Genomic DNA, 26,010 nt, shown 5'->3' with positions numbered 1-26,010 from the left:
AGTGGGCAGAGTGGCTTGAACCAAGGACTGTCAACGGGAATGGTCCTTGTGAAAGGCAGAGAGGGGTCAGGATGAGATGATGTTCTTGGTGATGGGGTCTAGTTGGAGTTAGCACGTGTTTAAGGATAATGCGGAGACTGGTGGGGTAGTAGCTGACGATAAGGGGGACTCTGTCTTGATTGCGTTGGGGTGGGTTTAGAGCAGTGGAACGGGGAATGGAGGTAGTGTAGCAGAGGCCTGCCTGGATTACAGAGGGAGGAAGAAGCATGTTGTTCAAAATGGTGGGTGAGTGGAGGCAGAGGAATTGGGAGAACGGGATGGAGTTCTTGCAGCAGGTAGGTGGGTAGTCCAGATAGGTGAGAGTCGATGGGTTTATAGTAAACGTCCATCTGGAGTGTGTCGCCGGAAGGTGAAGAAAAGGGGGTGGAGGTGTCCGAGATGGACCACGTGAATTTGAGGGCGGGGTGTGATTTGTGGACGAAGTCGATGAACAGCTCCATTTCGGCCTGGCTGCAGGATGCTGCACTGATGCAGTCATCAATGGAAGAGTTAGGGGACAGTGCCTGTGTAGGTACTAAAGAGGGACTGTTCAACATAACCAATAAAGGCAGGCATAGCTGGGGCCCATCTGACTGCCCATGGCTACCCCCTGGATTTGGAGGGAATAGAGTTGAAGGAAAGGTTGATGAGAGTGAGGAGCAGTTCGGTGAGGTGGAGGAGGGTACTGGTGGAGGGGGACCTGCTGGGTCTGTTGGAGAGGAAGAAGCGAAGGGCCTGGAGACTATCCTCGTGGGGTATGGACGTGTATAAGCACTGCACGCCCACAGTGAAGAGAAAGTACTGAGAGCAGGGGAACTGGAAGTTAACTGAAGAGATGGAGGGCATGGTTGTTGTCACGGATGTAGGTGGGAATCGAGATTGGGCGAGGTGAGTTCAGTGGGGCAGGAGCGTGAGGAGGTGATGGGTCAGTCAGGGTAGTTGGGCTTGTGGACCTTGAGGAGCAGGTAGAACCAGGCAGTGCCAGGCTGGGGACGACGAGGGCACGGACAGTGTGAGTGATTTTGGCCTGACGGGTCACCGTAGGGTCATGGCAAAGGGGAAGTAGGACATGGTGTCGGAGAGTTGGCTTTTGGCCTCTGCGACACAGGTCCATTCTCCAGACTGTGACTGACTGCCACGCCATTGTCAGTGGGTTTGATGGTGAACCAGGGATTGGCATGGTGAGGTTGGAGGGGGTGAGGTTGGATGGAGAAGTTGAGGCGGCCGATGTCACATCAGGCAATAATGAAGAGGTCTTGGGCGGGTTAAGGCTGAGCCAGAGCTGCTTATAAAATGTATTTCTGGTACCCCATGCCACTGTTTATATTGGAAGTCATGAAACTCTCACTGACAAGATATCCTGCAGAAACTCATCAAAGACCCTCAGGCAGCACCTTCCAAACCCACGGCCATTTCCAGAAGGACAAGGGGCAGCAGATCCATGGGAACACCACCCCCTACAAGTTCCCCTCCGAGCCCCTCCCCATCCCGACTTGGAAATATATCGGCCGTTCCTTCAGTGTGGCTGGGTCCCAATCCTGGAATTCCCTCCCTAAGGGACATTGTGGGTCTACCCACAGCACATGGACTGCAGCGGTTCAAGAAGGCTGCTCACCCCCACCTTCTCAAGGGGGGCAACTAGGGACAGGGGCAGGAAACGCAGCTCGCCCCCCCACCTTCTCAAGAGGGGCCCATTAGGGATAGGGCACGTAAATGCTCAGCCCAGCCAGCAACACCCACATCCTGAGAGTGAATTAAATAAAACCTGCCGAATGTCTGTCTGCGTCTTTCTGGCCCTTGTGTGAGGCAGGTGCAGATATGCCTTCCAGCAGCCGTTTGGGTGGGGAGCAGTCAACCTTGGTCACCTCGTGCCCTTTACATAGCTGAGCCGAAATCATCTCCACATCGCCCACCTCCATCTCTGAGCTGGCTTCTAGCCATTCCCCACCACCACAGCCCGACAGTCAGATTAGCTTCTCCATGCTGCTGGTGGGAGGCCTGATCAATTGGGATTCTGATATCTTGTTCAGCTGATCACTGCCTCTGAGTGTTACTCTCTGCTTCGGAGGGGTGTCCGTTTACTAGACAGCCCGTTAACCCCTGCTCACAGGTACATATTTAAAGCTGCTACTGCCTCTTTTCATGTTGCACATTTCCCGGTCACCATGAGAAGACCAATTCCTTTCCAATAATGCCTCCCCTGGATGTCTCCATTTACTAATTGCAAAGATCTGGCCTCTGGTGCCTGGTCGCTGAGCAGTTTTCTGCGGTTTGAGTTTTCCTGTTGCTTTTTATAGGGTCAGGGCTCAAGATGTTGGTGGTTTTTCTGTTCCGGGACTCTAACTGGCTCACTGAGTGTGTGACAGTGAGAGAGAGGAGTGTGAAAATAGCGTGTCTGTGAGGCACAGAGCAAAAACTGACTTGTCCATCTTCCCTCCCTCCCCACAGTAGGCAAGGTGTCAGCTGCTCACAGGGATGTTGGTGACGACATTTGGGCAATAATTTTGCAAGCATTTCCCCCCCCCCCTGCTGAAAGAGGATGTGTGGTGGTGAGTTCAGTTACTGTGGTAAGGCTGGAGTGACGGTCACACGGGAGCTATTGGGGAGGGTCTCCAATCACACAGACCCCTGCTTGGAATCGCAATCTGATTCTGCAGCTGCTGCTTGCTCTGCTTCAGGTATCTCCTCCCGCCCCCCCGCCCCCGCACTCGAACTTGACGATCTGAACGAATTGAACTAAGAAATCTCAGCAATAAGTGCTAATGATTGAACCAGATCTTGTCTAATTTCACTCCTGGGAGGAGATTGCCACCTCGGTGACGTTCCTGCTATCATCCAGCAGCACGCTCTGATCTGATCACAATGTTGGAGATGCCACGTCATGATTAGACTGAAATTTCTGGCAAATCTGTGAAAAAGGAACATTGGTGGTGGGTCTGAAGTTTAATAAAACCATCCCAATTTGTTATTTCCCCAAAGTGCTTTGCCGCATGCTTCACTTTAACTTGCTGACAGGGTGGGTGAGGGTGTAGCTACCTGGGCCCAGCAATCATTGCCCATCCCCTTTCCAGAGATGGTGAGCCAGAGTTCTCGGGGAATAGGTTACACCTGTCCTCCTAGCTGGAAGTGGTTGTGGGTTTGGAAGGTGCTGCCTGAGGAGCCTTGGTGAATTTCTGCAGCGCATACAGAGCATCGGTGGTGGAGGGAGTGGATGTGGTGCCAATCCAGCGCGGGCTGCTTTGTCCTGGATGATGTCAAGTTTCTTGAGTATTGTTGGAGCTGTCCCCCTCCAAGGCAAGTGGGGAGGATTCCATCGCCCTCCTGACTCCGGGGAGTTACTTGCTGCAGCATTCACAGCCTCTGACCTGTTCTGGGAGCCAAGGTATTTTGGCTTACTTGGTTTCTGGTGAATGGATATGGTACGAGTGGAAGATCCAGTGATGGTTATGCCATTGAATGTCTAAGGACAGTGGTTAGCTGACCACTTGGAGACCATCACAGTTTGGATGTTGTCCCTTGCTGCATATTGAAACTGAACATTGTGCAATAGTCGATAAACAGCCCCACTCCTGCCTCCTGGAGGGTGGGGTGGAAGGTTACTGATACAGTTGCTGTAGATGGCTGCACCTACGACCGTATCCAGAGGAATGTGGTGCAGTGATAGTGACCTTTCCTTTGGGCCTGGGGGGGAAGGGTTCCAAGTCCCATGTGCTGCAGTGGTGTGTGATTACACTCCTGAACAAGTTGAAGAAGACTATCTTCCCTGGGAAACGGCAGCGTTGACTTGCTGGAGCTTTGCGAGGTAGTGTCCACCAACCCAGCCTGTCTGCCACATGGAAGGTCGAATCCAACTGCAGAGAGAGTCTTTCCCCTTTCCGGTTGCTGGGGCTGCTTCTCCCCATACCCTGTTGAATGCTGCATCGATGTCACAGGCCTTGGAGTTGAGCAGCTCCTCAGTGTTGGTGAACTGGGCTGTACCCTGAGGAGTCGACAGTGTGGTGCTGGGAAAAACACAGCAGGTCAGGCAGCATCCGAGGAGCAGGAGAGTCGACGTTTCGGGTATAAGCCCTTCACCAGGAATGAGGCTTATGCCTGAAACATTGATTCTCCTCCTTCCCAGATGTGCTGTGCTTTTCCAGCACCACACTCTCAACTCTCTCTTTCAGCATCTGCAGTCCTCACGTTCCCCTAGACACGTGGAGGAGTGTTTTAAACTGTTAGCTTGAATGGAAGCCAAGCACACGCTCTTGGGTCATAATCTAACGGAATAGTAGCAGTACATGTACAAGGGGCTGAATGTTCAGCTCCTGTCTCTGACGCTGCATTCCTGCTGCCTTTTGACTGGGTGGCTGGGAGCCTAAATCTGACAGCCACGCTCAGACAACAGCTCACCAGGACAAAAGGCCCGATATCCAGCATGTGCAAGACTCGTGTCATTTCCAGGTTTCCATGTAGAGACTGCACAAAACACTGTCTGGGGCAAACAGGCAGACAACTAGCAATCCGCATCCACGGACACCAACTCACCAGGAAACGCCACGACCAGCTGGCCTGAGTAGTCAAGCGCACACAGATGGCAGTGTCCACAGATTCAACTTGGACATCCCAGCAATCATGGGACAAGCAAAACCGGGAATTCCTAGCAGCATAGCACTCATCCCCGGATCCCATCAACATGCACCTAGACCTAGATCCAATATACCGGCCAGTACGGCAAACAACTGGAAACAACAGGAACGGAACCAAATAAATTCCAGACGACACTGTACCGCAGCGTTTCACAGGTAGCTCCGAAGCATTGATCATGCCACCGAGACAGGACGAGATGTCTGCAAATCCGCTTCCCAAACATACCAACAACCAGCACAAATCTTTCCACGAACCATGACCCCCCCCCCCCCGGTGTTCATTAAGAAGATTAGACTGGAGTCCTATTTGAGTTGTTTTGATCACCCTCTGTCCCAAGGAGTATTTTTCATTGCCCTTCATAAATGTGCCAGTCATGCCCTGTTGCCTTCTGGGCATATTGCACACGATTGCTGCAGATTTACTCCAGCCTGTTGCATGTCTGCACAGTTATCCTGTGTGTTTGAGGTGGTTTGGAGCCAGTGTTTCTGAAGGAATAGCTGGGACACACCGACCGTGACCTATCAGGTGGCTGGCCGTATGAGTCCAACAGTTTAGATTGCTGCCACACCCGTTCACAGGATAACTCGCTGATGCAGTCCTGCGCAGGTGACCTTTGCTCCCTGCCCTCCGAAGGCCCCGGTGTTGTTTTAACGTCTCCTTTCGAAGCTTCCTGCTGAGTAACTGGCCTCCCCTTGGTTTGTGGTTGTGACGGGCTGCTGTCTTTCTGGAGTCAGGCAGCTCCCTTGTGTCTCAGACTGCCTGTTAGGTGAGTGAAGATATTCCTGCTACACTCTCCCACACAGACCACTTCTTTTTAAAAAAAAAGGATCAGGAGCGGGCTGTACAGTTCCTGAGCCCGCTGCCCTGTTCCTTAGGATCATAACCGATCCACTGTCCACATTTCTGCCCAATTCCCCCATCTCATGAATTCCTTGTGCTCCGATCTATCAGCCTTGGGTTCAAATATAACCAATCCTGTGAGCTCCCACAACCGGTTTCCCACAGTTTATAACACTCCAGGTGAAAACTTCTCAGCTCGGAGCTAAATGGTCAATCCTTTTTTTTTTCCCCCAAGACCGTGTCTGGGTTCTCCACTGATGGGAACAGCAGCAGCTCAGTACCTCCCTTGTCTAACCCCTGTGTGCCTGTGCGTTTCAGTGCCCTAGTCTGTGTACCTGCTCAGTGAGTGTAGCTTCTCAGGTTTCCTGGTCTGATCCCAATCCCGTTGAGTCATCCAAGTTTCGAGCATTCACACGGGCTCTTCAGCCCAACTCACCCATGCCCGCCCAGTTTTCCCAATTTAAACTAGTCCCATTTGTCTGTGTTTGGTCCGTATCCCTCCGTCCCCTGTCCCATCCATGTACCTGTCTAAATTGTACTCTCCTCCACCACTACCTCTGGCAGCCTGTTCCAGATACTCCCCACCCTCTGTGAAAAATGTTGCCCCTCTGGACCCTTCTGTATCTCTCCCCTCTCACCTTAAACCCAAGCCCTCTAGTTTTAGACTCCCCTATCCTGGGGAAACGTTGTTTCCCACCTTCCTTATCTACGTTCCTCATGGTTTTATAGACCTCTGGGCCAGACCACTCTCAACATTCTTAAGCAGGCAGCCCAGACCATAACTTTGCGATCTGGTAAATTTACAGTGGAAATTACCTGGATTAAGTTAGCGAGATTAACTACCAGGTTTAAAAGCAGTCAAAAAATTTATTCTGAAAATTACCCAATGAATTGCGAAGAACAGAATAAAGAACTCCTATAAGTTCTCAGTCTATCCAAACTAGACTTTATTCTGCTGTTTTGAATATACACACCAGTCCCGATCAGCAAATCCCCTTTAAACCCCAGTATCAAGGGAACACGCTGCCAGGTTGAAGTTGATGGGCACAAAGAGAGTGAGAGAGTTTCCACACAGCTCCCTGTTGAATTCCCAACCAGTTCTGGACTGAACTAAAACTGCTCCGCTCAGTTAGAGAGCTGACCACGCCCCTTTCATTATACAGGTCACTTCTAAAACATGACCACTTTGGCCTGAGGTCTCATCTGTTTACATAGAAACAAAAGGCCCCTCCAAATCCTTTTTCATTTCCATACCAAACCAGTCTGATCGGAACCTGGCCTAGTTTATAACCCATCTGAAAAAAATCAAGGACAGAGTCTCCTGGAGCCAAGGAACAACTTTTAGTAAAAAAAAAAGACGGGACTAGCTTTGTGACCCCTCTAAAAGGTCATCCCTCAGTCTCCTACACTCCAGGAAAAATTGTCCAGCCTCTCCTTACAATTCAAAACCTTCCAGTCCCAATAACATCCCAGTAAATCTTTCCTGCACTCTTTCTGGTTTAATAATAACCTTTCTGTAGGAGGGTGACCAGAGCTGCACACTGTGTACCCAATGTGGCCTCACCCAGGTCTTATACAGCTGCAACATGACGTTCCACCTCTTGTACTCTGACTGATGAAAGCAAGCATTCAGAAAGCAGCCTTCAGCACTCTGCCTTCCCATGGCTCCACTTACAAGGAGCTGTGAACCTGTACTCTGAGATCTCTTTGTCCTCTAACCCTCCCCAGGGCCCGATCACTGACCTAAATTAATCTCCATCTGCTGTTCCTCGGCCCACTGGGCCGGTTAATGCACTGACTTCCTGCGTGCGTCTTGCGTTGGTGAGTTGAGGCAGGGTGATGGTGTGTTGGTGCTTTATTACTCTGTCGTGGCACTGCTCCAGTTGCTGGCTGTGGATTGCTGTTCCACTCGGACTGAAAGCTGGGCTGGATGAGCTGCTGTATCTGCAGTATTCCCAGGAGACAGCGGGGTGCAGTAAGGGTTACCCTGTACCTGCTGTCAGCTGCTCCCTGAGAAAGTGAGACCGTGTGTGTGTGTGTTGGACGTACCAGTTCAGTGTACGTAGTGATGTCTCCAGGCACGAGGAGGGCGAAGAGGGATGCAGGTTGATGTGGAGGTGCCAAGGTTGGCCGGGGGTGGACAAAAGTTGAAAAATCACACAATAGCAGGTGACAGTCCAAAAGATGGATTTAGAACTGCAAGCTTTCAGAACCCCATCCCATCGTCAGGCAGCTAGCTCCCTGAGGCAGGAGCACCGCTCCAAATAAACCTGTTGGACTGTAGCCTGGTGTTGTGGGCTGCAGTTTGCTCAGGGCTAGTGCTGGGTTTCAGTGGGAACTGCAGGCCCTGTGAAGTTGGGTAATTAGGGGCCGGCTGTAATCATTTGGGGGGGGCACAGGCGGTGCCACGAGGAGTTAGGTTTACCTGATCACTTGCTCACTCTCCCTCCCCCTCTCTGTTTCCCCCACCTTCCTCCTCTTGCTTCTTCCCCCTTCTTTCAGAGGATACGAAGATGAGCAGCTCGGAGGAAGTGTCGTGGATCTCCTGGTTCTGCGGACTGCGAGGCAATGAGTTCTTCTGTGAGGTGGGTTTCTGAGCGCGGCCTGGGTTAGTCGGTGCTGGTTTCCCGAGGCCAGGTAGCTGCAGCTTCATCCTCACGGAGACTGAGCTCATTCTACTCCCTGCTAGGGGCTCAGTCCGCTCACCCATATAGGTTCATCTGCACCGCAGGCTCAGCCCCACTCCACTCCACCTCCCCTCCTGACCCCTCTCCTTGTTGGGAAGGAAGAGACTGGGCTCTTGTTGCAGGAACGGGACAGAGGCAAGAGGATCAAGTTTCAAAGTGGGGGTTGGGGGAGGGTGTGGACATGCTTCAGTTGGCTGGCAGGTGAACTCTGTTCAAGGTGTTACTGTGGTGACAGCACAGTGGTTGTCTTTTGAAAATGTATCTCCGGTAGGCGCACTGCCCAGCTACACTCGACTCCTTGACACTGACTCATGGTATCATCACTAGACTGTTATCCCAGGGATCCATGGTGACTTAAAATCCTTACAGTGCCCTTGGGCCTAACAAGTCCACAATGACCCTCCGAAGAGTAACCCACCCAGACTGACTCCTAATCCTGACTAATGCACCTAAGCTACACCTCTCTGGACACAATTCCCCATGGCCAATCCACCCTAACCTGTACATCCCTGGGCACTATGGGACAATTCCCCATGGCCAATCCACCCTAACCTGTACATCCCTGGGCACTATGGGACAATTCCCCATGGCCAATCCACCCTAACCTGTACATCCCTGGGCACTATGGGACAATTTCCCATAGCCAATCCACCCTAACCTGCACATCCCTGGGCACTATGGGACAATTTCCCATGGCCAATCCACCCTAACCTGCACATCCCTGGACACTATGGGACAATTTCCCATGGCCGATCCATCCTAACCTGCACATCCCTGGACACTATGGGACAATTTCCCATGGCCGATCCATCCTAACCTGCACATCCCTGGACACTATGGGACAATTTCCCATGGCCGATCCATCCTAACCTGCACATCCCTGGACACTATGGGACAATTTCCCATGGCCGATCCATCCTAACCTGCACATCCCTGGACACTATGGGACAATTTCCCATGGCCGATCCATCCTAACCTGCACATCCCTGGACACTATGGGACAATTTCCCATGGCCGATCCACCCTAACCTGCACATCCCTGGACTGAGAGGAAACCGGAGCACCCAGAGGAAACCCATGCAGACACGGGGAGAATGTGCAAACTTCACACAGTCTGCTCGAGGCTGGAATCGAACCCGGGTCCCTGGAGCCGTGAGGCAGCCCTGCTAACCCCTGAGCCTCTGTGCCAGTGGGTTGTTGTGAGGACTTGGGTTTGAATCTGACCATGGCAGATGGTGGAATTGGAGTTGAGAATCTAACAACGATGATGAAATGGAGGGGAAGAATGGTTCCCTCCTGTCCTTGAGGGGAGGAAACTGCTGCCTTTACCCGGTCTGGCCTACACGTGACTCCAGACGCACATCGTTGTGGTTGATCTTAACTGGGCCATTGGGGGTGGCCAATACTGGTCTAGAGAGCGATGCCAACACCCCACGAATGGATGTAGAGAAACAAATGGAGCATCCAGCAAGCATGATTGCAGATAGGTCATGAGATTGGCCAAGAAAAGGATGCTGCTCATCAGGCAGCGTGCATCCACTGCACTCGCCTCACGACACGGCTGGTCATTCCTCAAACATCCAATCAAATTTGAGAGGTCGGACTGGCTGCTAACAAAGCCATGCAGCCTATCCCTGATCAAACTGTAACAGTCAGAAGTGTAAGTTAATTCTCTCCTCCCAAAATTGTCATCCTTCCTGAAGAATGGAACCACATTCGCCATCCTCCAGTCCTCTAGCCCCTCCCCTGTGGTCAGACGGGAGTTAAAAATTTGGGTCACAGCCCCTCTGATTTCCTCCCCCCTCTCCCACAGCAGCCTGGGATGCAACTCCTCCTAGATCTGAGGATTTCTCCAGTTTTAAACCTGCCTAAACCTCCACCACCACCTCGCTCTCTGTGTCAAACTGCTCAAGAACTTTTTTGCCCAGTGCTGCTTTCCAGGTTCTGCACCGACCGAGAAAGGGGGTGTGCTACCTCAGCGGTTAGCACTAGTGTCTCACAGGGCCAAGGCTCTGTGTTCGCCTCCACCCTTGGGGGTGTTCTCCAAGACACATGATCTCCCCTTTAGCTTGGCCATGGTGTGAGACAGGTGGGAAACCTGGTCACCATGCAGCTTTGGACTGAAGGGTCAGTTTCTGTGCTGTCTGACTCTGCCAGTGTATGTCTGTATGGAGTTAGCACATTCTGCCCCCACGTGTGTGTGTGTGTGGGTTTCCTGAGTGCTCCAGTTTCATTCTACAGACACCAATGTGCACATAAGAGTGAAATGGCCGCGCTAAACTAACCCGTGGTACCCAGGGATGGACAGACTTGGTGGATGAGCCATGAGCAATGCAGGGTTAGGCTGGGGGCTGGGTCTTGGGTGGGATGCTCTTCAGAGGGTCGATGTGGACTAGATGGGCTGAATGGCCTGCTTCCAACTGTAGGGAATGTATGATTGAAGTGGGACTCCCATCAGGAATCTGCCTGCCGTTCCAACAGCTTGAGACCATGAGCCGCACTTTGATTCCGTTTTATTGTACCCAGGCTCGGTCTCCCCTTGATCAGAAAATGAAACCATGATACTAACGGATACATTGAGCCAGTTGAGGTTTTCCAGCTCTCGCTGTTTGAATTTTGAAAAATGGAATCTGGGCATCACTTCCCCAAAATTAATCTGTCGGGAAGGAAAGAGTTGAAAATGTCCAATGTGAGGTCAATGGGGCTTTTGTTTTGCAATACAGAGGTCATTAAAGGTGAGCAGACCAAGGTGATGCCTTACTCCGGGCTGTGACCCTGGGAACTGAGGGGCCAGACCCTGATCCCTTACACCGGGCTGTGCTTTGTGCCTGGAAAACCAGCCCTTACCCGTGACTTATCTCTGCTGTTGAATGTCTTAAAGGTCAGGTTTGTTGATCATTCACGGACCTGGTATTAATTGGGGCGGGGGCTAAATCCAGAGTGTCTGCTGCAGCCTATGTCCATCTGTGAGAAGGCCGTTGTCTCTCTCTCTCTCCTCCGTTCCCATATCAATGAGGGCCTGTCCCCCTCCTCACTGATGGTCAGGTAGATAACGGTTAGCACTGCTGCCTCCCAACACCCAGGCTCGATTCCAGCCCCGGGCGACTGTCTGTCTGTGTGGAGTTCCTCCCACGGTCTAAAGATATGCAGATTAGTGTGGATTGGCTATGTTAAATTACCCATGGTATTCACGGCTGTGCAGGCTGGTTGGAATAATCGTGGGACATGCAGGGGTCCTGGTATAGGCGGTGGGATGCTCTTCAGAGGGTCAGTATTGACTCAGTGGGCCGAATGGCCTGCTTGCACACTGAGAGTTGGCCTTGGGTTATTTGTTCAGTTGTCGTGAGTGAGTGACTGACTTGCCACTGTTCCAGTCCTGTCTGTTCACCGCCCCCTGTCTGTTTCTCTCCTCTAGGTCGATGAAGATTATATTCAGGACAAGTTCAATCTGACCGGCCTGAACGAGCAGGTGCCTCATTACCGCCAGGCGCTGGATATGATTCTGGACCTTGAGCCCGGTATGTGGTGGTAAAGGTGATGGGAGCTGTGGGGTCCGGACTGACAGTGCAGCGGTCCTGTCCCTCAGCTCCAGGGCTGGCTGTTCCAGCACTCTGCCCTGTTCCAGCACTCTGCCATACTGCTAGGGATTCGGGTGGGGGGAGACGGTGTCAGTGAGAGTCCCAGTCCCTCCCTTCTCCACGATGACACCCATTCCTTCCCAGTCTGGACAGCGTCAGGGTGTAGGCACATTGTTGACTGAGTTTGGGAGGACCAGTCCATCGTATCTTGCAGAAATACTGGGTAAGGAGTCACGCATTTGACCACCAAAGCTTTATATCCCTGGAGTACAGGGATACAGAAGTTACACAGAGCCCTAGATCGAGCCCACTTGGAGGACTGAGAGCAGATCTAGGCACTGCACCTTCAGAAGGGTGGTGTCTCCGTGGAGGGAGAACAAGCCTGGGACCTGGACTGCAGGGGTGACCTTGCAAGGAGCAGTTATACAAACGAGGCCTGTTTTCTCCAGATGTTTTAGAAAGTAAAGGATGATCTGATTAAAGTCTTCAGGGCATTAACAGGAAAAGACAGGGTAGATAAGCTCCTCCCACTGGTTGAGGATTCTAGACCGAGGGAGCCAAGTCTGAGGTGGTGGTCCTGGACCATTCAGGAGAGATGTTTAGAAGCATTCCTGCGAGCTTTGAGACTGTACCACAAATGGCAGTGGATGGTGGATCAGTTGTTGATGGATATAGTTCCCTTCAGGAAGGAGAGTAGGGAATATGGGCCAAAGGCAGATATGTGGAGTTAGGCCAGAGATCAGCCAGGATCTCACTAAACGGTTGAACAGGTTTGAGGGGCTGAATGGCCTCCTCCCTGTTCCTATGTTCACTAACTCATGCACTTGACCAAGAAAGAGATCTGTCACACCCAGTGGTTTCCTGTGAGCAGAATCCGAAATTACGTTTCCTGACTCTTTCTGGAAATGGGGTCTGTATCTCGCGCACACGGAATATTCACAGAGTTGCCTTTGATTTTATTGTTGCCATGTGTCCCATGATACAGTGAAGTGTGTTTGTTGTGTGCACTGTGCCGTACAGTTCCTCCACCAGGAGGTGGTGCAGTTTACTGCACTGTGCCTGGGCTCCAAACACCCAACTCTCTAGCCCTGAGGGCTGTTTCCATTGAACAAATCCAGACATGCTGTGTCCCTGTCTAACATCAGCTTGAAGCACGGCCAAGGGCTCCTGTGTGCTGTGGGCCTGTGCCTCTTTGAAACTGGAATAAAATTCTCCCCAAGTTTCCAGCCAGGGCACAGCTTTTAACACCTTTCTCGGAGGTGAAAAGCTGCCGTGTTGGGAGCGAGGTGGGTGGTGATAGTTTATTCCTTGCTCAATCCCCTCATCTCACTGTCGCTGCATCTCATTGACGAGCGAGCGAGTGAGCGAGCCAGCCTTTTGCATGCGGTTTGGCTCCTATTCCGTGTTGTGCTGAAGTCTGAGTGAGCTGCTGCCCACTGACTCAAACCAGATTTCCAGGCTGTGAATCATCAGGAACTTGGATCCGCAGGTCGTGGGGGGGAAGGGACATGGAAAGCTGGCCTTTTATTTGAAGGGGGAAGGAGGATGAAAGCAGGGAGGTTTTGCTGAGATTGTACAAGGAGGCAGTCAGCTGACTCCCGGAATACTGGACAGTTTTGGGCTCAGTATTGAAGGACAGCTGGGCTGGTATCGGTAATCATCCAGGGGAGATCCATGTGGCTGATCCCAGGGAGGTGGGCACTTTCTTATGAGGCAAAGTTGAGTGGGCTGGCCCTGTACTCATCGGAGTTTAGAATAATGCAAGGTGATCTTTGTCAATCTCTCCGGATTCTTTGGGGGCAGTGACGGGGGAGAGGTAGGGAGCCTATTTGCCCTTGTGTGGGAGAGTGTAGGACCAGAGGGCCTCCACTCAAAATAAGGGATCACCCTCTGGACTCTTTTCTCCCCCCACCACCCCCAACAAAAGCCTGTCCCACCATCTCCAAGGCACACCTCAGGAGGGTGAGGGCATACTCCCCACTTGGCCCGGATGGGGGCAGCTCCAACAACACTCGAAGCTCAACACTATCCAGGGACAAAGCAGCCCTCACTTGATCGGCACCACATCCACAAACATCCTTTCCCAAAAAACACCCAAAACATTCCTTTGTGGTTTGTGTCGGTATCCTAGAAACTGATGTTCCTGATTCAAGAATCCTCTGAGAAATGCAGCCAGTGTGAACAGTAACAAACTATCTGTAACTCTCTTTATTTGGAATATTGAGTCAAATGAAGCTACAAATCTCCTGAGCACAGCAAGAACATTGTGTTAGTGAGTCGTGTATTTGTGGACATCCCTTTTCTCCTCTGCCTGCATCTTGGGGTTTTGTTTATAAAACCCACCACTTTAGCTTTGTGTGTGTGTGTGTGTGTGTGTGTGTGTGTGTGTGTGTGTGTGACATTATCCTCTGGTTCACTGCATGTGCATGCATGTGCACGAGAGACTCTCGATTTGAATCCGTGAATACCTCATTCATTTCACCCTCGTGTGCAGCTCTTCAGGTTATTTCCCGATGCACCTGAAATTGAACAGAATCCTGATTGTTGAATTGGGGTCTCTCTCCATTCATCGTAGTCTGCAGCGTGGAAACAGGCCGTCCAACTCGGCTGTTCCCTGCTCCTGGTCTAGGCCACGGTGGCTGTTACCTAGTGCCAAGCCTCAGAGAGGGGATTGCTGAACCCAACTGCTTCCCCCTCTCAGCTGTCAAAAGCTGGAGGGACAGGGATTTATTTTTAAGGAAGGGTATTAAGGCCATGGCCCTCTGGAACAGGCTGGAGGGGCTGAATGGCCGCCTCCTGTCTGTGTGTGAGAGGGAGCTGCTGAACTATCTGCAGCTTGTGATGTGGTGCCGTGGGAGCAGCACTTTGCTTTCATTCCTGAAGTTACCTTTAGAATGTTTGGTACCAAAGGTTTATATTTTCCCTGGTTCATTACCGTTTAGTTGGTAGGAGCAGGGACTGCCTCATCATGGGCCTGTGCCTGTCCATAGCTAGAGACGTAGAGCATCCACCCACAGCCAGTTCACTCTGTCAGCCTGGGAGGCAGGTTCAGAGATACCCTCCACCATCTGCTCAGGGACGGTGTGACCCACCTCTGAAGCAGGTGGGCCTTCCCCCGGGCCTCCTGCCTCAGAGGTACGGATGCTACTACAGCACCACATGAGCCCTTTGTGCAGCACCATCCTGGGAATGACCCCTCCGATTTCACCCCCACGCTGCTCAGCAGTCTCCTGTACAAGTCCCAGCCTGCTTTCTCAGTGACGGCCTTGTGTTTTTGCCTTCCCACCCAGGCCTGGCTAATTGACCCCATCCTTTTCAAGTCCTCGGTCAGAGCCTGTTCTGTCTTGTCTTGCCTGAGACACAGTGTGAGACCCTCCTGCTGCTGTACCTTCCCTGGGGAGGGGGGGGGTCCATCTCCCCCCTGAGACAGTGCGAGAGCCCCCTGCTGCTGTACCTTCCCTGGCGGAGGGTCCATCTCCCCCCGTGACGGAGTTGAGGTTTGTGAAGTTGGTTTGGCGGGGATGTTTGAAATGTGTGGTGTTCTGTACTTTGCTGAGGCTGGCAGGGGGCTGTGTGCCTTGCAGCAGTGCTGCACTCTGACTGTAACCTCCCGCTGACGTTTCTGTCCACCGTTGTGTTAAGCAGATGAGGAACTGGAGGACAATCCGAACCAGAGTGACCTTATCGAGCAAGCCGCTGAAATGCTGTACGGACTGATTCACGCCCGCTACATTCTCACCAACCGAGGGATTGCCCAGATGGTAGGTCAGCTCACCAACCCCCCTCTTCCCTTTCCTGGGGGGGCTTGGGGGTGTCGGTTTTACTGTAACAGACAAAAGAAAGAAAAAAAAACTTGAAAAGCTGGGGGGCGGAACGCCCAGGGAAACCTGTAACTCGTGGGGCATGGAGTACAAGCATTGCCCAATCACGTTGCAGCTCTATAAAACCCTGGTTCGGCCGCGTTTGGGGTATGATGTGCAGGTTTGGTCGCCACACCATCAGGAGGAGGCGGAAGCTCTGGGGACGGAGAGAGCGTGCAGGGAGGGTTCACCAGGACGCTGCCTGGTCTCGGGGACATTGACTGTGAGGGAAGGTTATAAAGGCTAGGAATGTTTTCACTGGAAAGACGGTGACTGAGGGAGACCCTGATAGAGGGCTACACAGTAATGAGGGGAACAGGCAGGGTGGGAGAGTCAGGGGCTTTTCCCAGGGGTTGAAGTTTCAATTACAAGGGGGCACAGGGTCAGGGTGAGACGGGGTGGGGAGGGGAGAAGTTTAAGGGAGATGTGCGAGGGAGGTATTTCACGCAGTGAGCGGGTGGAGCTGGAACACACTGTGTGAAGAGGGGGTGGGAACAGGCACATTGGGGACATTTCAGAGGCAGCTGGATGGTTCCATGGACAGGGAGGGAAGAGGGCTGTTTTCTGCCTTGTGTCTGATTGGGGAAACCAAACCTGCAGAGAATTCCCGGGTCTTCCTGCAGTGCTGTCCTCCTGGCAGAAGGTGGCGCAGGCACACTGTGAACTGGTGCCTTGTAGTCATGTCCTTGACCAGCAGAACAAGGGCGCTGAAGGTTTGCAGAAAGGCTTGTAGCTCAAAGTTGGGAGTATGTTCGCCAAGCTGGGAAGTGGATTCGCAGGCGTTTTGTTTCCTATCTCGGGGACCCCCTCAGTGCTGTGGAGTCCCCTGTGAAGCACTGCTGTAATGTGGTGTTTGTTGTAGTGGTCCAGGTCTACATGCTAGTCTGTGTGGCTGACTACCATGCTGCTAGGAATTCTGGCTGTCCTCTGTTTAGCTTGTCTTGGGATCGCTGGGACGCAGCAGAGACCGAACCAAACAAATTTGCCAAGACACAGTACAGCAGTGTTTGACAGGAGATTGGGGAGGGGGGGAATGTGTGTACCCCCTCAGATTCTGTCAGAATGTTCTCTGTTTCATTGAGATTGCCTGTTAGTTATTGAAACTGCTGGGTCAGTCAGCCTGGTTTACTCAGTCAATCGACTCAGGAACCCTCCAGGCCAACCCACACCCCAGACCTGAATATGGCAGCCCTTCAGGGTACCACCCCCAATGCAAGTCTCTCTCTCCTCTCTCTTCTCTTTCTCTCTCTCTCTCTCTCTCTCTCTCTCTCTCTCTCTCGCCCCTTCCCTCCCTCCTATAGCAACAGAATGAGTCATTCAGTGCAATGGGCCTCCACCCAGTTTGCAAATCCTGCAGCAACATTTGCAAATGTATTGTGGGCAGGAATTGACTTGCCACTGGGAAGCTTGCCCTGTCGGTCTCCCACTGGGCACGGTGCGAGTGAGCCAGGGAAAAGGTGCTTTCCCTGTGCTCTCTCTGTCTCTCTCTCTCTCTCTCTCTCTCTCTCTCTCTCTCTCTCTCTCTTCTCTCTCTCTCTCTCTCTCTCTCTCTCTCTCTCTCTCTCTCTCTCTCTCTCTCTCTCGGGTATCCTGGATTCGGTAAAGTCCCATGACTGAGAACAACAGCAGTGATCAGGCATGTTGCCAGGAAGCCTCCAAACACCAGACATTCCGTGCCATTGAACTGGAAAGACTGGTTGCTGTCAGTTTGTTTTGTAAAAGACGACAAACACCTAAAGTATCAGGCACCTTTGAGGTATGCAGCCTGCTGTGCTGTCTAACTCCCATCACGTTTCTCAATCAGTGTTTTCCCAGCCTGCTTTATGGCTCAGGGATCCACCAGGCTGTTAGTAAACTGTAACTCTTCCACGGTGACCCCCTCACCACCACCTTATAAAACCAAATGGTTGGGAGCGATCATGTTTGTGAGCATGGTTTCGGAAACCTGGGAAGAGTGTGCATTGAAAACGATTTGCTGTGATTTCCAGATCATATTATGGAAGCTCACAGGGGGTGCTGTCTCTCTGCACCTTGTTCACAAATGTTTCCATTAACCATCCCACCCCTCACCCCTCCCCCTGCTATGCCCTCACAAGCACCCCCACACCCACCCCTGAAGTGTAGGCTTCACTGTGTGCTCTCCACCCTGTTCCCCATGACTCATTCACTGCAATCCAGTGATGCTTGTGTCATTCGATCATCCGAATCCCCTCAAATAGGCACTTGTTTGGGTAACACCTTTTCACAGCAAAGGTCGCCAGTCACCCTGCGGCATTGCACACCCGTGCTCAGGTAACCACCTTCACTCTGACAATCTGCCTCAAGCAGGAAGGTTTGTGTGTTCGAGTTAGGATCAGGGCACACTGACTGGGAAAACTGGGAGTGAGCTGCAGAGCTTGGTGTATAGACAGTTGTGGGCCCCTTTGGGAAGGGGACGTGAGGGTTCTGTCAACACAGGCCTCTGCTGGTGTGCTGGCTCACCCCTCTGCTGGTGTGCTGGCTCACCCCTCTGCTGGTGTGTGCAGGTACAGAGAGGGACACCTCCTGGCCTTCATTTTATCTTGGAGCCAGAAACAACAACAAGGTGCAGTGTGCACTTGAGCAGCTGCCAGACCTGCTGTGCTTTTCCAGCACTACTCTAATCTCAAGGAGAAAGTGAGGACTGCAGATGCTGGAGATCAGAGCTGAAAATGTGTTGCTGGAAAAGCGCGGCAGCATCCAAGGAGCAGGAGAATCGAAGTTTCGGGCATGAGCCCTTCTTCAGGAATCTAGACTCTGGTTTCTAACATCTGCAGTCCTTGTTTTCACCTTGCTTGGTTCACCGTGTTGTGTGGCACTGTCACCGTGCTGAATGGGACAGACTTCAGACTGGGGCCCAATCCTGGAATTCCCTCCCTAAGGGACATTGTGGGTCTACCCACAGCACATGGACTGCAGCAGTTCAAGAAGGCAACTCACCTCCACCTTCTCAAGGGGGGGCAACTAGGGACAGGGGCAGTAAATGCAGTCACCCCCACCTTCTCAAGGTGGGGGCAACTCAGGGCAAGGGTAATAAATGCAGCTCACCCCCACCTTCTCAAGGGGGGTGGGTAACTAGGGACAGGGGCAGGAAATGCAGCTCACCCCCACCTTCTCAAGGGGGGGACAACTAGGGACAGGGGCAGGAAATGCAGCATCCTGCCAGCGGTGCCCACATTCCATACATGAATTTTCAAAATAAATGAACACCATTGACGCTTTCTCTCTTAACCTGAACCAGTTCATGTACAGAGATTAATCTGTGGGGAAAGGTGGAAACAGAGGGGTTGAGGACTTGTGTGGTCTCGTGGTCATGTCCTGCCTCTGGGGTAAGAGGTCCAGCTCCAGAGAGAGGTCCTCACACCCTGAGGATGATGATTGGGAAGGCATTGAACAATCTAGTGCTGCACATCCATAATATACGTGACTGGACGTCAGTCAGCAAGCCATTTCCCTCTGTGCGTTGGTGTCATAGAATTTACAACTTACCAACAGGCATGTGATACTGTTCCTGCTCCATATGAGGCTCCTCAACTCCTGCCCTTCCCTGGGATCTACCTGACCGGTCATTCCAGACCCCCGCCCTTCCCTGGGATCTACCTGACCGACCATTCCAGTAACCCCCACCCCAGTACAGCACGTCCTTGTAGATCTACCACAGATCCCAAACTTGGATTTTATCCCAAGTCCAAGATGGAGGTCCTCCCACTTCAGCCTGGTTTCTCTTCCTTCATGCTGTGGGACAGAGGGAAACCGCTGACTGTGGCTCATATACCCAGCTGCAAGTACCCCCCATTCACCCCAGCGCCCACTGTCTCACCCTTGATTATTTATTTTTCCTGCCTGGGTGCCAGCTAAGGCTGGTTTACAATCCCACTGGGCATTATTGCCCAGTCCTGATGAACACTTCGACCATGGGTCAGATGGTCATTGGTTACAGATCTTCTCCTTGCCCCCTGATGTGGGCACCACTCCTTCAGTCCAACAAAAGACAGCTGCCCACAGGGCAGTCCGAGGCTGTTCGCTCCCTTGACATTGTTCTGCCATTGAATTGCATTGTGACTGTCCTGTCTCTTTGCTGCCCCACCTACCAAGCATGCACGCAGGTTCACAAACAGAAACCAAAGTCTACCTGCTCCCATTCGGACATGTCTCGGAGACCTTCCCCACGTTGTTTGCAGCTTTTGCTTGTGACTTTTGCTGTGCTTAATGGAATCGATGTGTTTGCTTTCAGCTTGAGAAATACCAGCAGGGAGACTTTGGCTACTGCCCTCGGGTGTACTGTGAGAACCAGCCCATGCTTCCTATTGGTAAGTCAACCTCTGTTTGAGATGGAGCCATAGCATGTCCTAGAGTGTCTCACAGTCAGTGAGAGTGCAGCACTAATATCATTGGACTTAACCGTCTTCTCTCCAATAATCCAACAGATGGGTGGGCTTCATCATCTCTGTTCATGGAGGGCTTTGGTCAGGGGGTTCCTTTTGAGCAAAGACACTGAGTTTACTTTCAGATTGATTTGCTCTGGAGTTTACAAAAATGAGAGGTAATCTAATGGAGATATGTATGATGTGGATGGGAATTGACAGAGCAGGTGTAGAGGGGATATTGCTTCTTGAGGGTCAATCGAGAATCAGGGGTCATAGCTTTCAGCTATAGAGGAGCAGATTTAAGCGTGACTTTGGAAATCCTGCCTTTCTCTCCAAGGGTTGTGAATCTGTGGAGTGTGGCGGATGCTGGGGCCCTGAGTAAATTCAAGGCAGGGACACAGATTTTTAATTCAGGTTGAGGGGGTATGGAGTATGGACAGCAAAGTGGAGCTGGGTCCGAGATGAGAGCAGGCGGGGATCAAACTGAACGTGAAGCAGGCTTGAGGCGCTGCACTGCCTCCTCTCGCTCCTCGTTCTCTTAAAGTCAGAGTCATCCAGCAGGGAAACACACCCTTCAGCCCAACCAGTCCATGCTGACCATAATCCCCAAACTGTACCAGTCCCACCTGCCTGCTCCTGGCCCACATCCCTCCAACACCTTTTCCTATCCATGTATCCAGCAAAATGTCGTCTTAAACAGTGTAACCGCATTCCACACACTAACCCAGAGTGTAAAAACCAAGATGGCCCTGTGTGTGTGTGTGTGTGTGTTTTAAAATCTCTCTCCCCTCCCCTAGAAATGTGCCCCACTCGTCTAAAAAAATTTCCCGTTCCTGAGGAAAGACACCTACTGGCAACTCTATCAATACCTCTCATTATTTTATAAGGTTCTAACAGCTCATCTCTCAACCTCCTACACTCTCTAATGCAAAACATCCTAGGCTATCTAGCCTTTCTTTATAACTGAACCTTCCATGCCTGGCAACATCCTGGTACATCTTTTCTGAAAACTCTCCAGCTTGCTAATATCCTTCCCATAACTGGGTGACCAGAAAGGGACACTGTAAAAGGGGTCCCTGTACACCCCGCCCAGAGTGGGGACACTGTATCCCAGAAGAGGTCCTGGTAAACTCTGTCCATTTTTCTGACACGTGGTGAGGATTTATTACATTCTTCATATAAGAATCAGCAGTACTGAGAGTCTGAGTCAGAGATATACACAGCATGGAAACAGACCCTTCAGTCCAACCCGTCCATTCCGACCAGATATCCCAACCCAATCTAGTCCCACCTGCCAGCACCCGGCCCATATCCCTCCAAACCCTTCCTATTCAGATACCCATCAAATGCCTCTTAAATGTTGCAATTGTACCAGCCTCCACCACATCCTCTGGCAGCTCATTCCATACACGTACCACCCTCTGTGTGAAAAAGTTACCCCTTAGGTCTCTTTTATATCTTTCCCCTCTCCCCCTAAACCTATGCCCTCTAGTTCTGGACTCCCCCACCCCAGGGAAAAGACCTTGTATATTCACCCTATCCATGACCCTCATAATTTTGTAAACCTCTATAAGGTCACCCCTCAGCCTCCGACGCTCCAGGGAAAACAGCCCCAGCCTGTTCAGCCTCTCCCTGTAGCTCAAACCCTCCAACCCTGGCAACATCCTTGTAGATCTTTTCTAAACCCTTTCAAGTTTCACAACATCTGTCTGATCCTCCCTGTCTTCTGGGACAACATATCCATCCTCGGACAAGCTAAACATAGACACGCACGAGATTTCCAAGAAGTGTGGTATTCTAACCAGAACGCTATCAACAAACACATCGAGTTAGACCCCAACTACCACCACCTGAGGGGGGAAAACCAGGAAATGACATCACAACCCAAAGAATCCCCCCCCCCCCCACACACACACACAAATAGAAAGCAGGAATCATGTATAGTGCTTTGCCTGAGGCCCACTGAAGATGTTACCTAGTATGGTGACGAAACATCTGGAAATGAACCTCCCAGCTCTGCGAGCTAACCTACACTTCTGTAGTTGGTAAAGGCATGCATTAAATGGTTGCTACTGAGACCAGCCTAAATCCAGATTTTAGATCCTCACTATGAACCTGCACTCATTGTTCAGCAACATTCCCTCACACCTTCCCATTACGTGTATACGTCCTGCTCTGATTTGCAGCACCTCACATTTATCTAAATTAAACTCTGTCTGCCACTCCTCAGCCCATTGGTCCGTCTGATCAAGATCCCGATGTGATCTGAGGTAACCCTCTTCACTGTGGGGTGAGCTGAAAACCCACCGTGCTGCAATTGGTGGCTTCTGTTCCACTTTGTGTTGGGTTTTCCGGTTTGGTCACGTTTCCCATTCCTGGACCACCATCCCCAATAAGGGGAGAGGCCAAGAGCAGCAGGGGTGGGGTGCTGTGCTGTCAGTCGTCTCCATGTAGTATTAGGAACAAGTCCCCCAATACTTGCAACTCGGTGAAACCAGTGGGCAGTGAGGAGCTTTCAGAATGACAACGTTGGCGATGGGAATTTCCAGAACATAGATCAAGAACCAGTGAGCTGAGTTAACGGTTTACTTTAAGGGTCTCTGGGGGACACTAACTGAAGAGAATACCAGACAGTGAAAGCACAGCAACCTGCTTCAGGCATCATTCGGTCAGCTGTGACCAGATGATCAAGGAGCTTCATTGAAACCTGGAATGTCGGTGCAGCCGGAGGCCATTCGGCCCTTCGAGCCTGACCCACCATTCAGTATGATACAATCTTATCATCCCACTCCCGCCATCTCCCCCCACGCTCCCTGATCCCTTCAACCGCCAGGCCCACCTCCAGCTCCCTCTATCTAATGAACTGGCCCCGACAGCTTCCTGTGGGAGAGAATTCCTCAGGTTCACAACTCCCTGAGGGAAGAGATTCTTCCTCATCTCAGTCCTGAATGGCCTGTCCCTTTATTATTCGATTGTGACCCCTCATCCCAGACCCCCCCCCGGCATCAGGAACATTCTCCCTGCATCTGGCCTGCCCAGCCCCGTCAGGATTTTACATATTTCAGAGATCCCCCTCTCCCTCGTTGTTGTAAATCCCAGCAAGTTCCAACCAGACGATCCAGTTTGTCTTTGGTGAGGTTGGGGGGGGGGGGGGGGGGGAGAGTGGGGGGGGGGGGGGGGGGGGGGAGAGTGATGACTCAGCACCTGGGTTTCAGTAACTCAGAGGGTGTTGCTGCAGTCAAAGGACTGAATCTTGGAGATAGTCAGTGACATAATTTTCATGGACCTCATCTTGTGTAATATAATTTGTGCTTTTTGTGTTCTGAACTTTTGACAGAGTCGTACAGCAGGGAAACAGACCCTTCGGTCCAACTGTCCATGCTGACCAGATATCCCAACCCAATCTAGTCCCACCTGCCAGCACCCAGCCCATACCCCTCCAAACCCTTCCTATTCATATACCCATCAAAACGCCTCTTAAACATTGCAATTGTACCAGCCTCCACCACTTCCTTTGGCAGCTCATTCCATACACGTACCTCTCTCTGCATGAAAAAGTTGCCCTGTCGGTCCCTTTTTTTTTAAACCTTTCCCTGTTTGTTTCAAAACGTTTGTGGTGAACAGGTTCAATGACTAACTTCCTGAGCAACAAAAATGGAAAACTTGTGGCTGATTTGAGCTCGGTGTCTGACCGAAGTCTGACTTGTTCCTACCGCTGCCTGAACTCTTGGGTTAGCTTGTGATTAATATTCACTCCTAATGGGCACAGAGCCCAACGATGTTGCGTTTTTGATTTTGTTTTCAATGTTACCCCTTTGTCTTTGATTTCCCCCCCCACCCCCAGCTAAAACTAAACGTGGCTATGTTGCTGATGTCTGTCCTTTCCTGCTGCCCCCAGGTCTGTCTGATATCCCCGGTGAGGCCATGGTCAAGCTGTATTGCCCCAAGTGTATGGACGTTTACACACCCAAGTCTTCACGGCATCACCACACGGATGGGGCTTATTTCGGCACTGGCTTCCCCCACATGCTGTTCATGGTACATCCAGAGTACAGGCCCAAGAGACCAGCTAATCAGTTTGTTCCCAGGTAAGGCTTGGTGTGGGACAGACTCAGGCTGGGGTGTGTAATGGTGCAGACACCCCCAGGAGTGGGGTGTTTACTGGAGCCCTTCAGACAATTACTTCCCCGCCACCCCCCCCCCCCCCCCCCCCCCCCCCCCATTTAAATAAAACACAGCCCGTGCAGTTTGCGCTTTCACCTTCTCGCCAACAAAATACAACAGACTTTGAAGTTTGCAGTGTGGGTCCAACTCCCATCAATTGCGTTTCCTTAATCTCTGGGGGCGCTCTGTCTCACGCACGCTCTCACTCCAAACCAACTTGGGTATTTCCTTGCAGAAGGATGGTTTGTCTCCTTTGTGCTCATCAGGGCGATCAACGGGAGATGCTGACGTACGGGAGCGAGAGGAGAGTGCCACTGGGTTGGAAAGTGGATTCTGATTGGTAGACCTGTTGCCGTGGAGTTACATGATGACTGATAGTTAACTTTAGGGTGGAGGTTTGCTCGCTGAGCTGTAGGTTTGATATCCAGACGTTTCATTACCTGGCTAGGTAACATCATCAGTGGCAACCTCCAAGTGAAGCGAAGCTGTTGTCTCCTACTTTCTATTTATATCTTTCTCCTGGATGGGGTTCCTGGGGTTTCTGGTGATGTCATTTCCTGTTTGTTTTCTGAGGGGTTGATAGATGGGATCTAGATCTATGTGTTTGTTTATGGTGTTATGATTGGAGTGCCAGGCCTCTAGGAATTCTCTGGGGGAGGGGGGGGGGGGGGGGGTGGTGTCTAATTGAAACATACAGAATACTGAATGGCATGGACAGAGTCGATGTTGGGAGAGACTAGGACCGAGAGCACAGCCTTAGAGTAAAGGGAAGACCTTTTAAGAATGGAGCTAAGAAGAAACTTCTTCAGCCGGAGAGTGGAGAATCAATGGAATTCCTTACCACAGAAGGCTGTGGGGGCCAGGTCAGTGAGTGTATTTAAGACAAAGGTAGATCGGTTTGTCATCCCCATTCTCCCACTTTCTCCCTATAACCCTTGACCCTCTTGATACCCTAGAACCTATCCGCCCAGAGCAGACTCGGTTTCTGCTCCTGTCTCTTATGGTTCCGGGAGCTCTGATAAATGGGCAGAACACTACCTACCCAGAGGAGATCCACTTGCTGGGTATTTCTGTGGGGGTGGGGAGGGCTCTTTAGGGATGTTGGAGCATCACTGTGGAATTTTTCACTGAGGAAGCAGGATTACAATCACAGTTTCTGCTTTGATCAGCCTAAGTTGGGAGCTGCCTCTGCTCTGGCCAGACCAAACCCCTTCCAGATATTCAGAAGGTAGTCTCGACCCTCCCGTTTCCTTATTTCAAAAATTCAGAAGCAATTGGATTGGTCAAACTCTTCAATGTTAAGCAAATTGCAATTTATTCAAATATTATAGATAAAATAGAACAACAAAAGGAAAGGAGGAATTGGAATAACTTAACTCTAGTGGGAAACTTAACAGAACAATAGATAAGTGACCATTGCTAATTAACTGATCCAATACATGAGCATCCCATAAAGACACCCTTGGCAAAATGGCAAATTCAGAAACCAGTTTGTCTCGTATGCAGTTCCTGTAACAGGCAGAAAACTCCCAGCTTGTGGCTGTCACCAAGGGAGGGGGGAAATAGCTATCACTGTCTAGATCCCAGCAGCAACTGCTGAAAGCTAAACTAACGGTGGCTGGTTCTCTAGGCAGGAGCTGGGCCACACCCATTCAGGCTGCTTCTATTGTTATAGCTTCTTAGAGGGAGAAAAGCCCCAAGGCCCCTCAAGCTGTTCACTGGTGTTTCAACTGGACAGCTCCGCGCCTCTGTCGTAAAACCTTAAATCAGAGTAAAATAACCAATTTCAGTCACCGTACTGTCACACCTTGTGGAGAGATCAGACACT

At 51.3% G+C, this 26,010-nt stretch overlaps 1 protein-coding gene across 5 annotated transcripts in view; it reads left to right on the top strand.

Moving 5' to 3' along the window:
• Positions 1-26,010, top strand: part of csnk2b (casein kinase 2, beta polypeptide) — a 52,879-nt gene that overhangs the window by 17,017 nt on the left and 9,852 nt on the right. For all 5 annotated transcript variants that reach the window (XM_060851231.1, XM_060851234.1, XM_060851232.1 and 2 more), the window contains exons 2-6: positions 8,011-8,093; positions 11,611-11,713; positions 15,419-15,534; positions 19,886-19,961; positions 23,917-24,106. In XM_060851231.1, coding sequence (XP_060707214.1) covers positions 8,022-8,093; positions 11,611-11,713; positions 15,419-15,534; positions 19,886-19,961; positions 23,917-24,106 — 557 coding nt within the window. In that variant the 5' untranslated portion in view covers positions 8,011-8,021. The remainder of the gene's footprint in view (positions 1-8,010; positions 8,094-11,610; positions 11,714-15,418; positions 15,535-19,885; positions 19,962-23,916; positions 24,107-26,010) is intronic.

This window comes from Hemiscyllium ocellatum, chromosome 35 (genome assembly GCF_020745735.1).
Source record: "Hemiscyllium ocellatum isolate sHemOce1 chromosome 35, sHemOce1.pat.X.cur, whole genome shotgun sequence".
Taxonomy (NCBI): domain Eukaryota; kingdom Metazoa; phylum Chordata; class Chondrichthyes; order Orectolobiformes; family Hemiscylliidae; genus Hemiscyllium; species Hemiscyllium ocellatum.
Note: the sequence above shows the minus strand (reverse complement) of the source record. Positions and strands in the feature narration are given on the sequence as shown.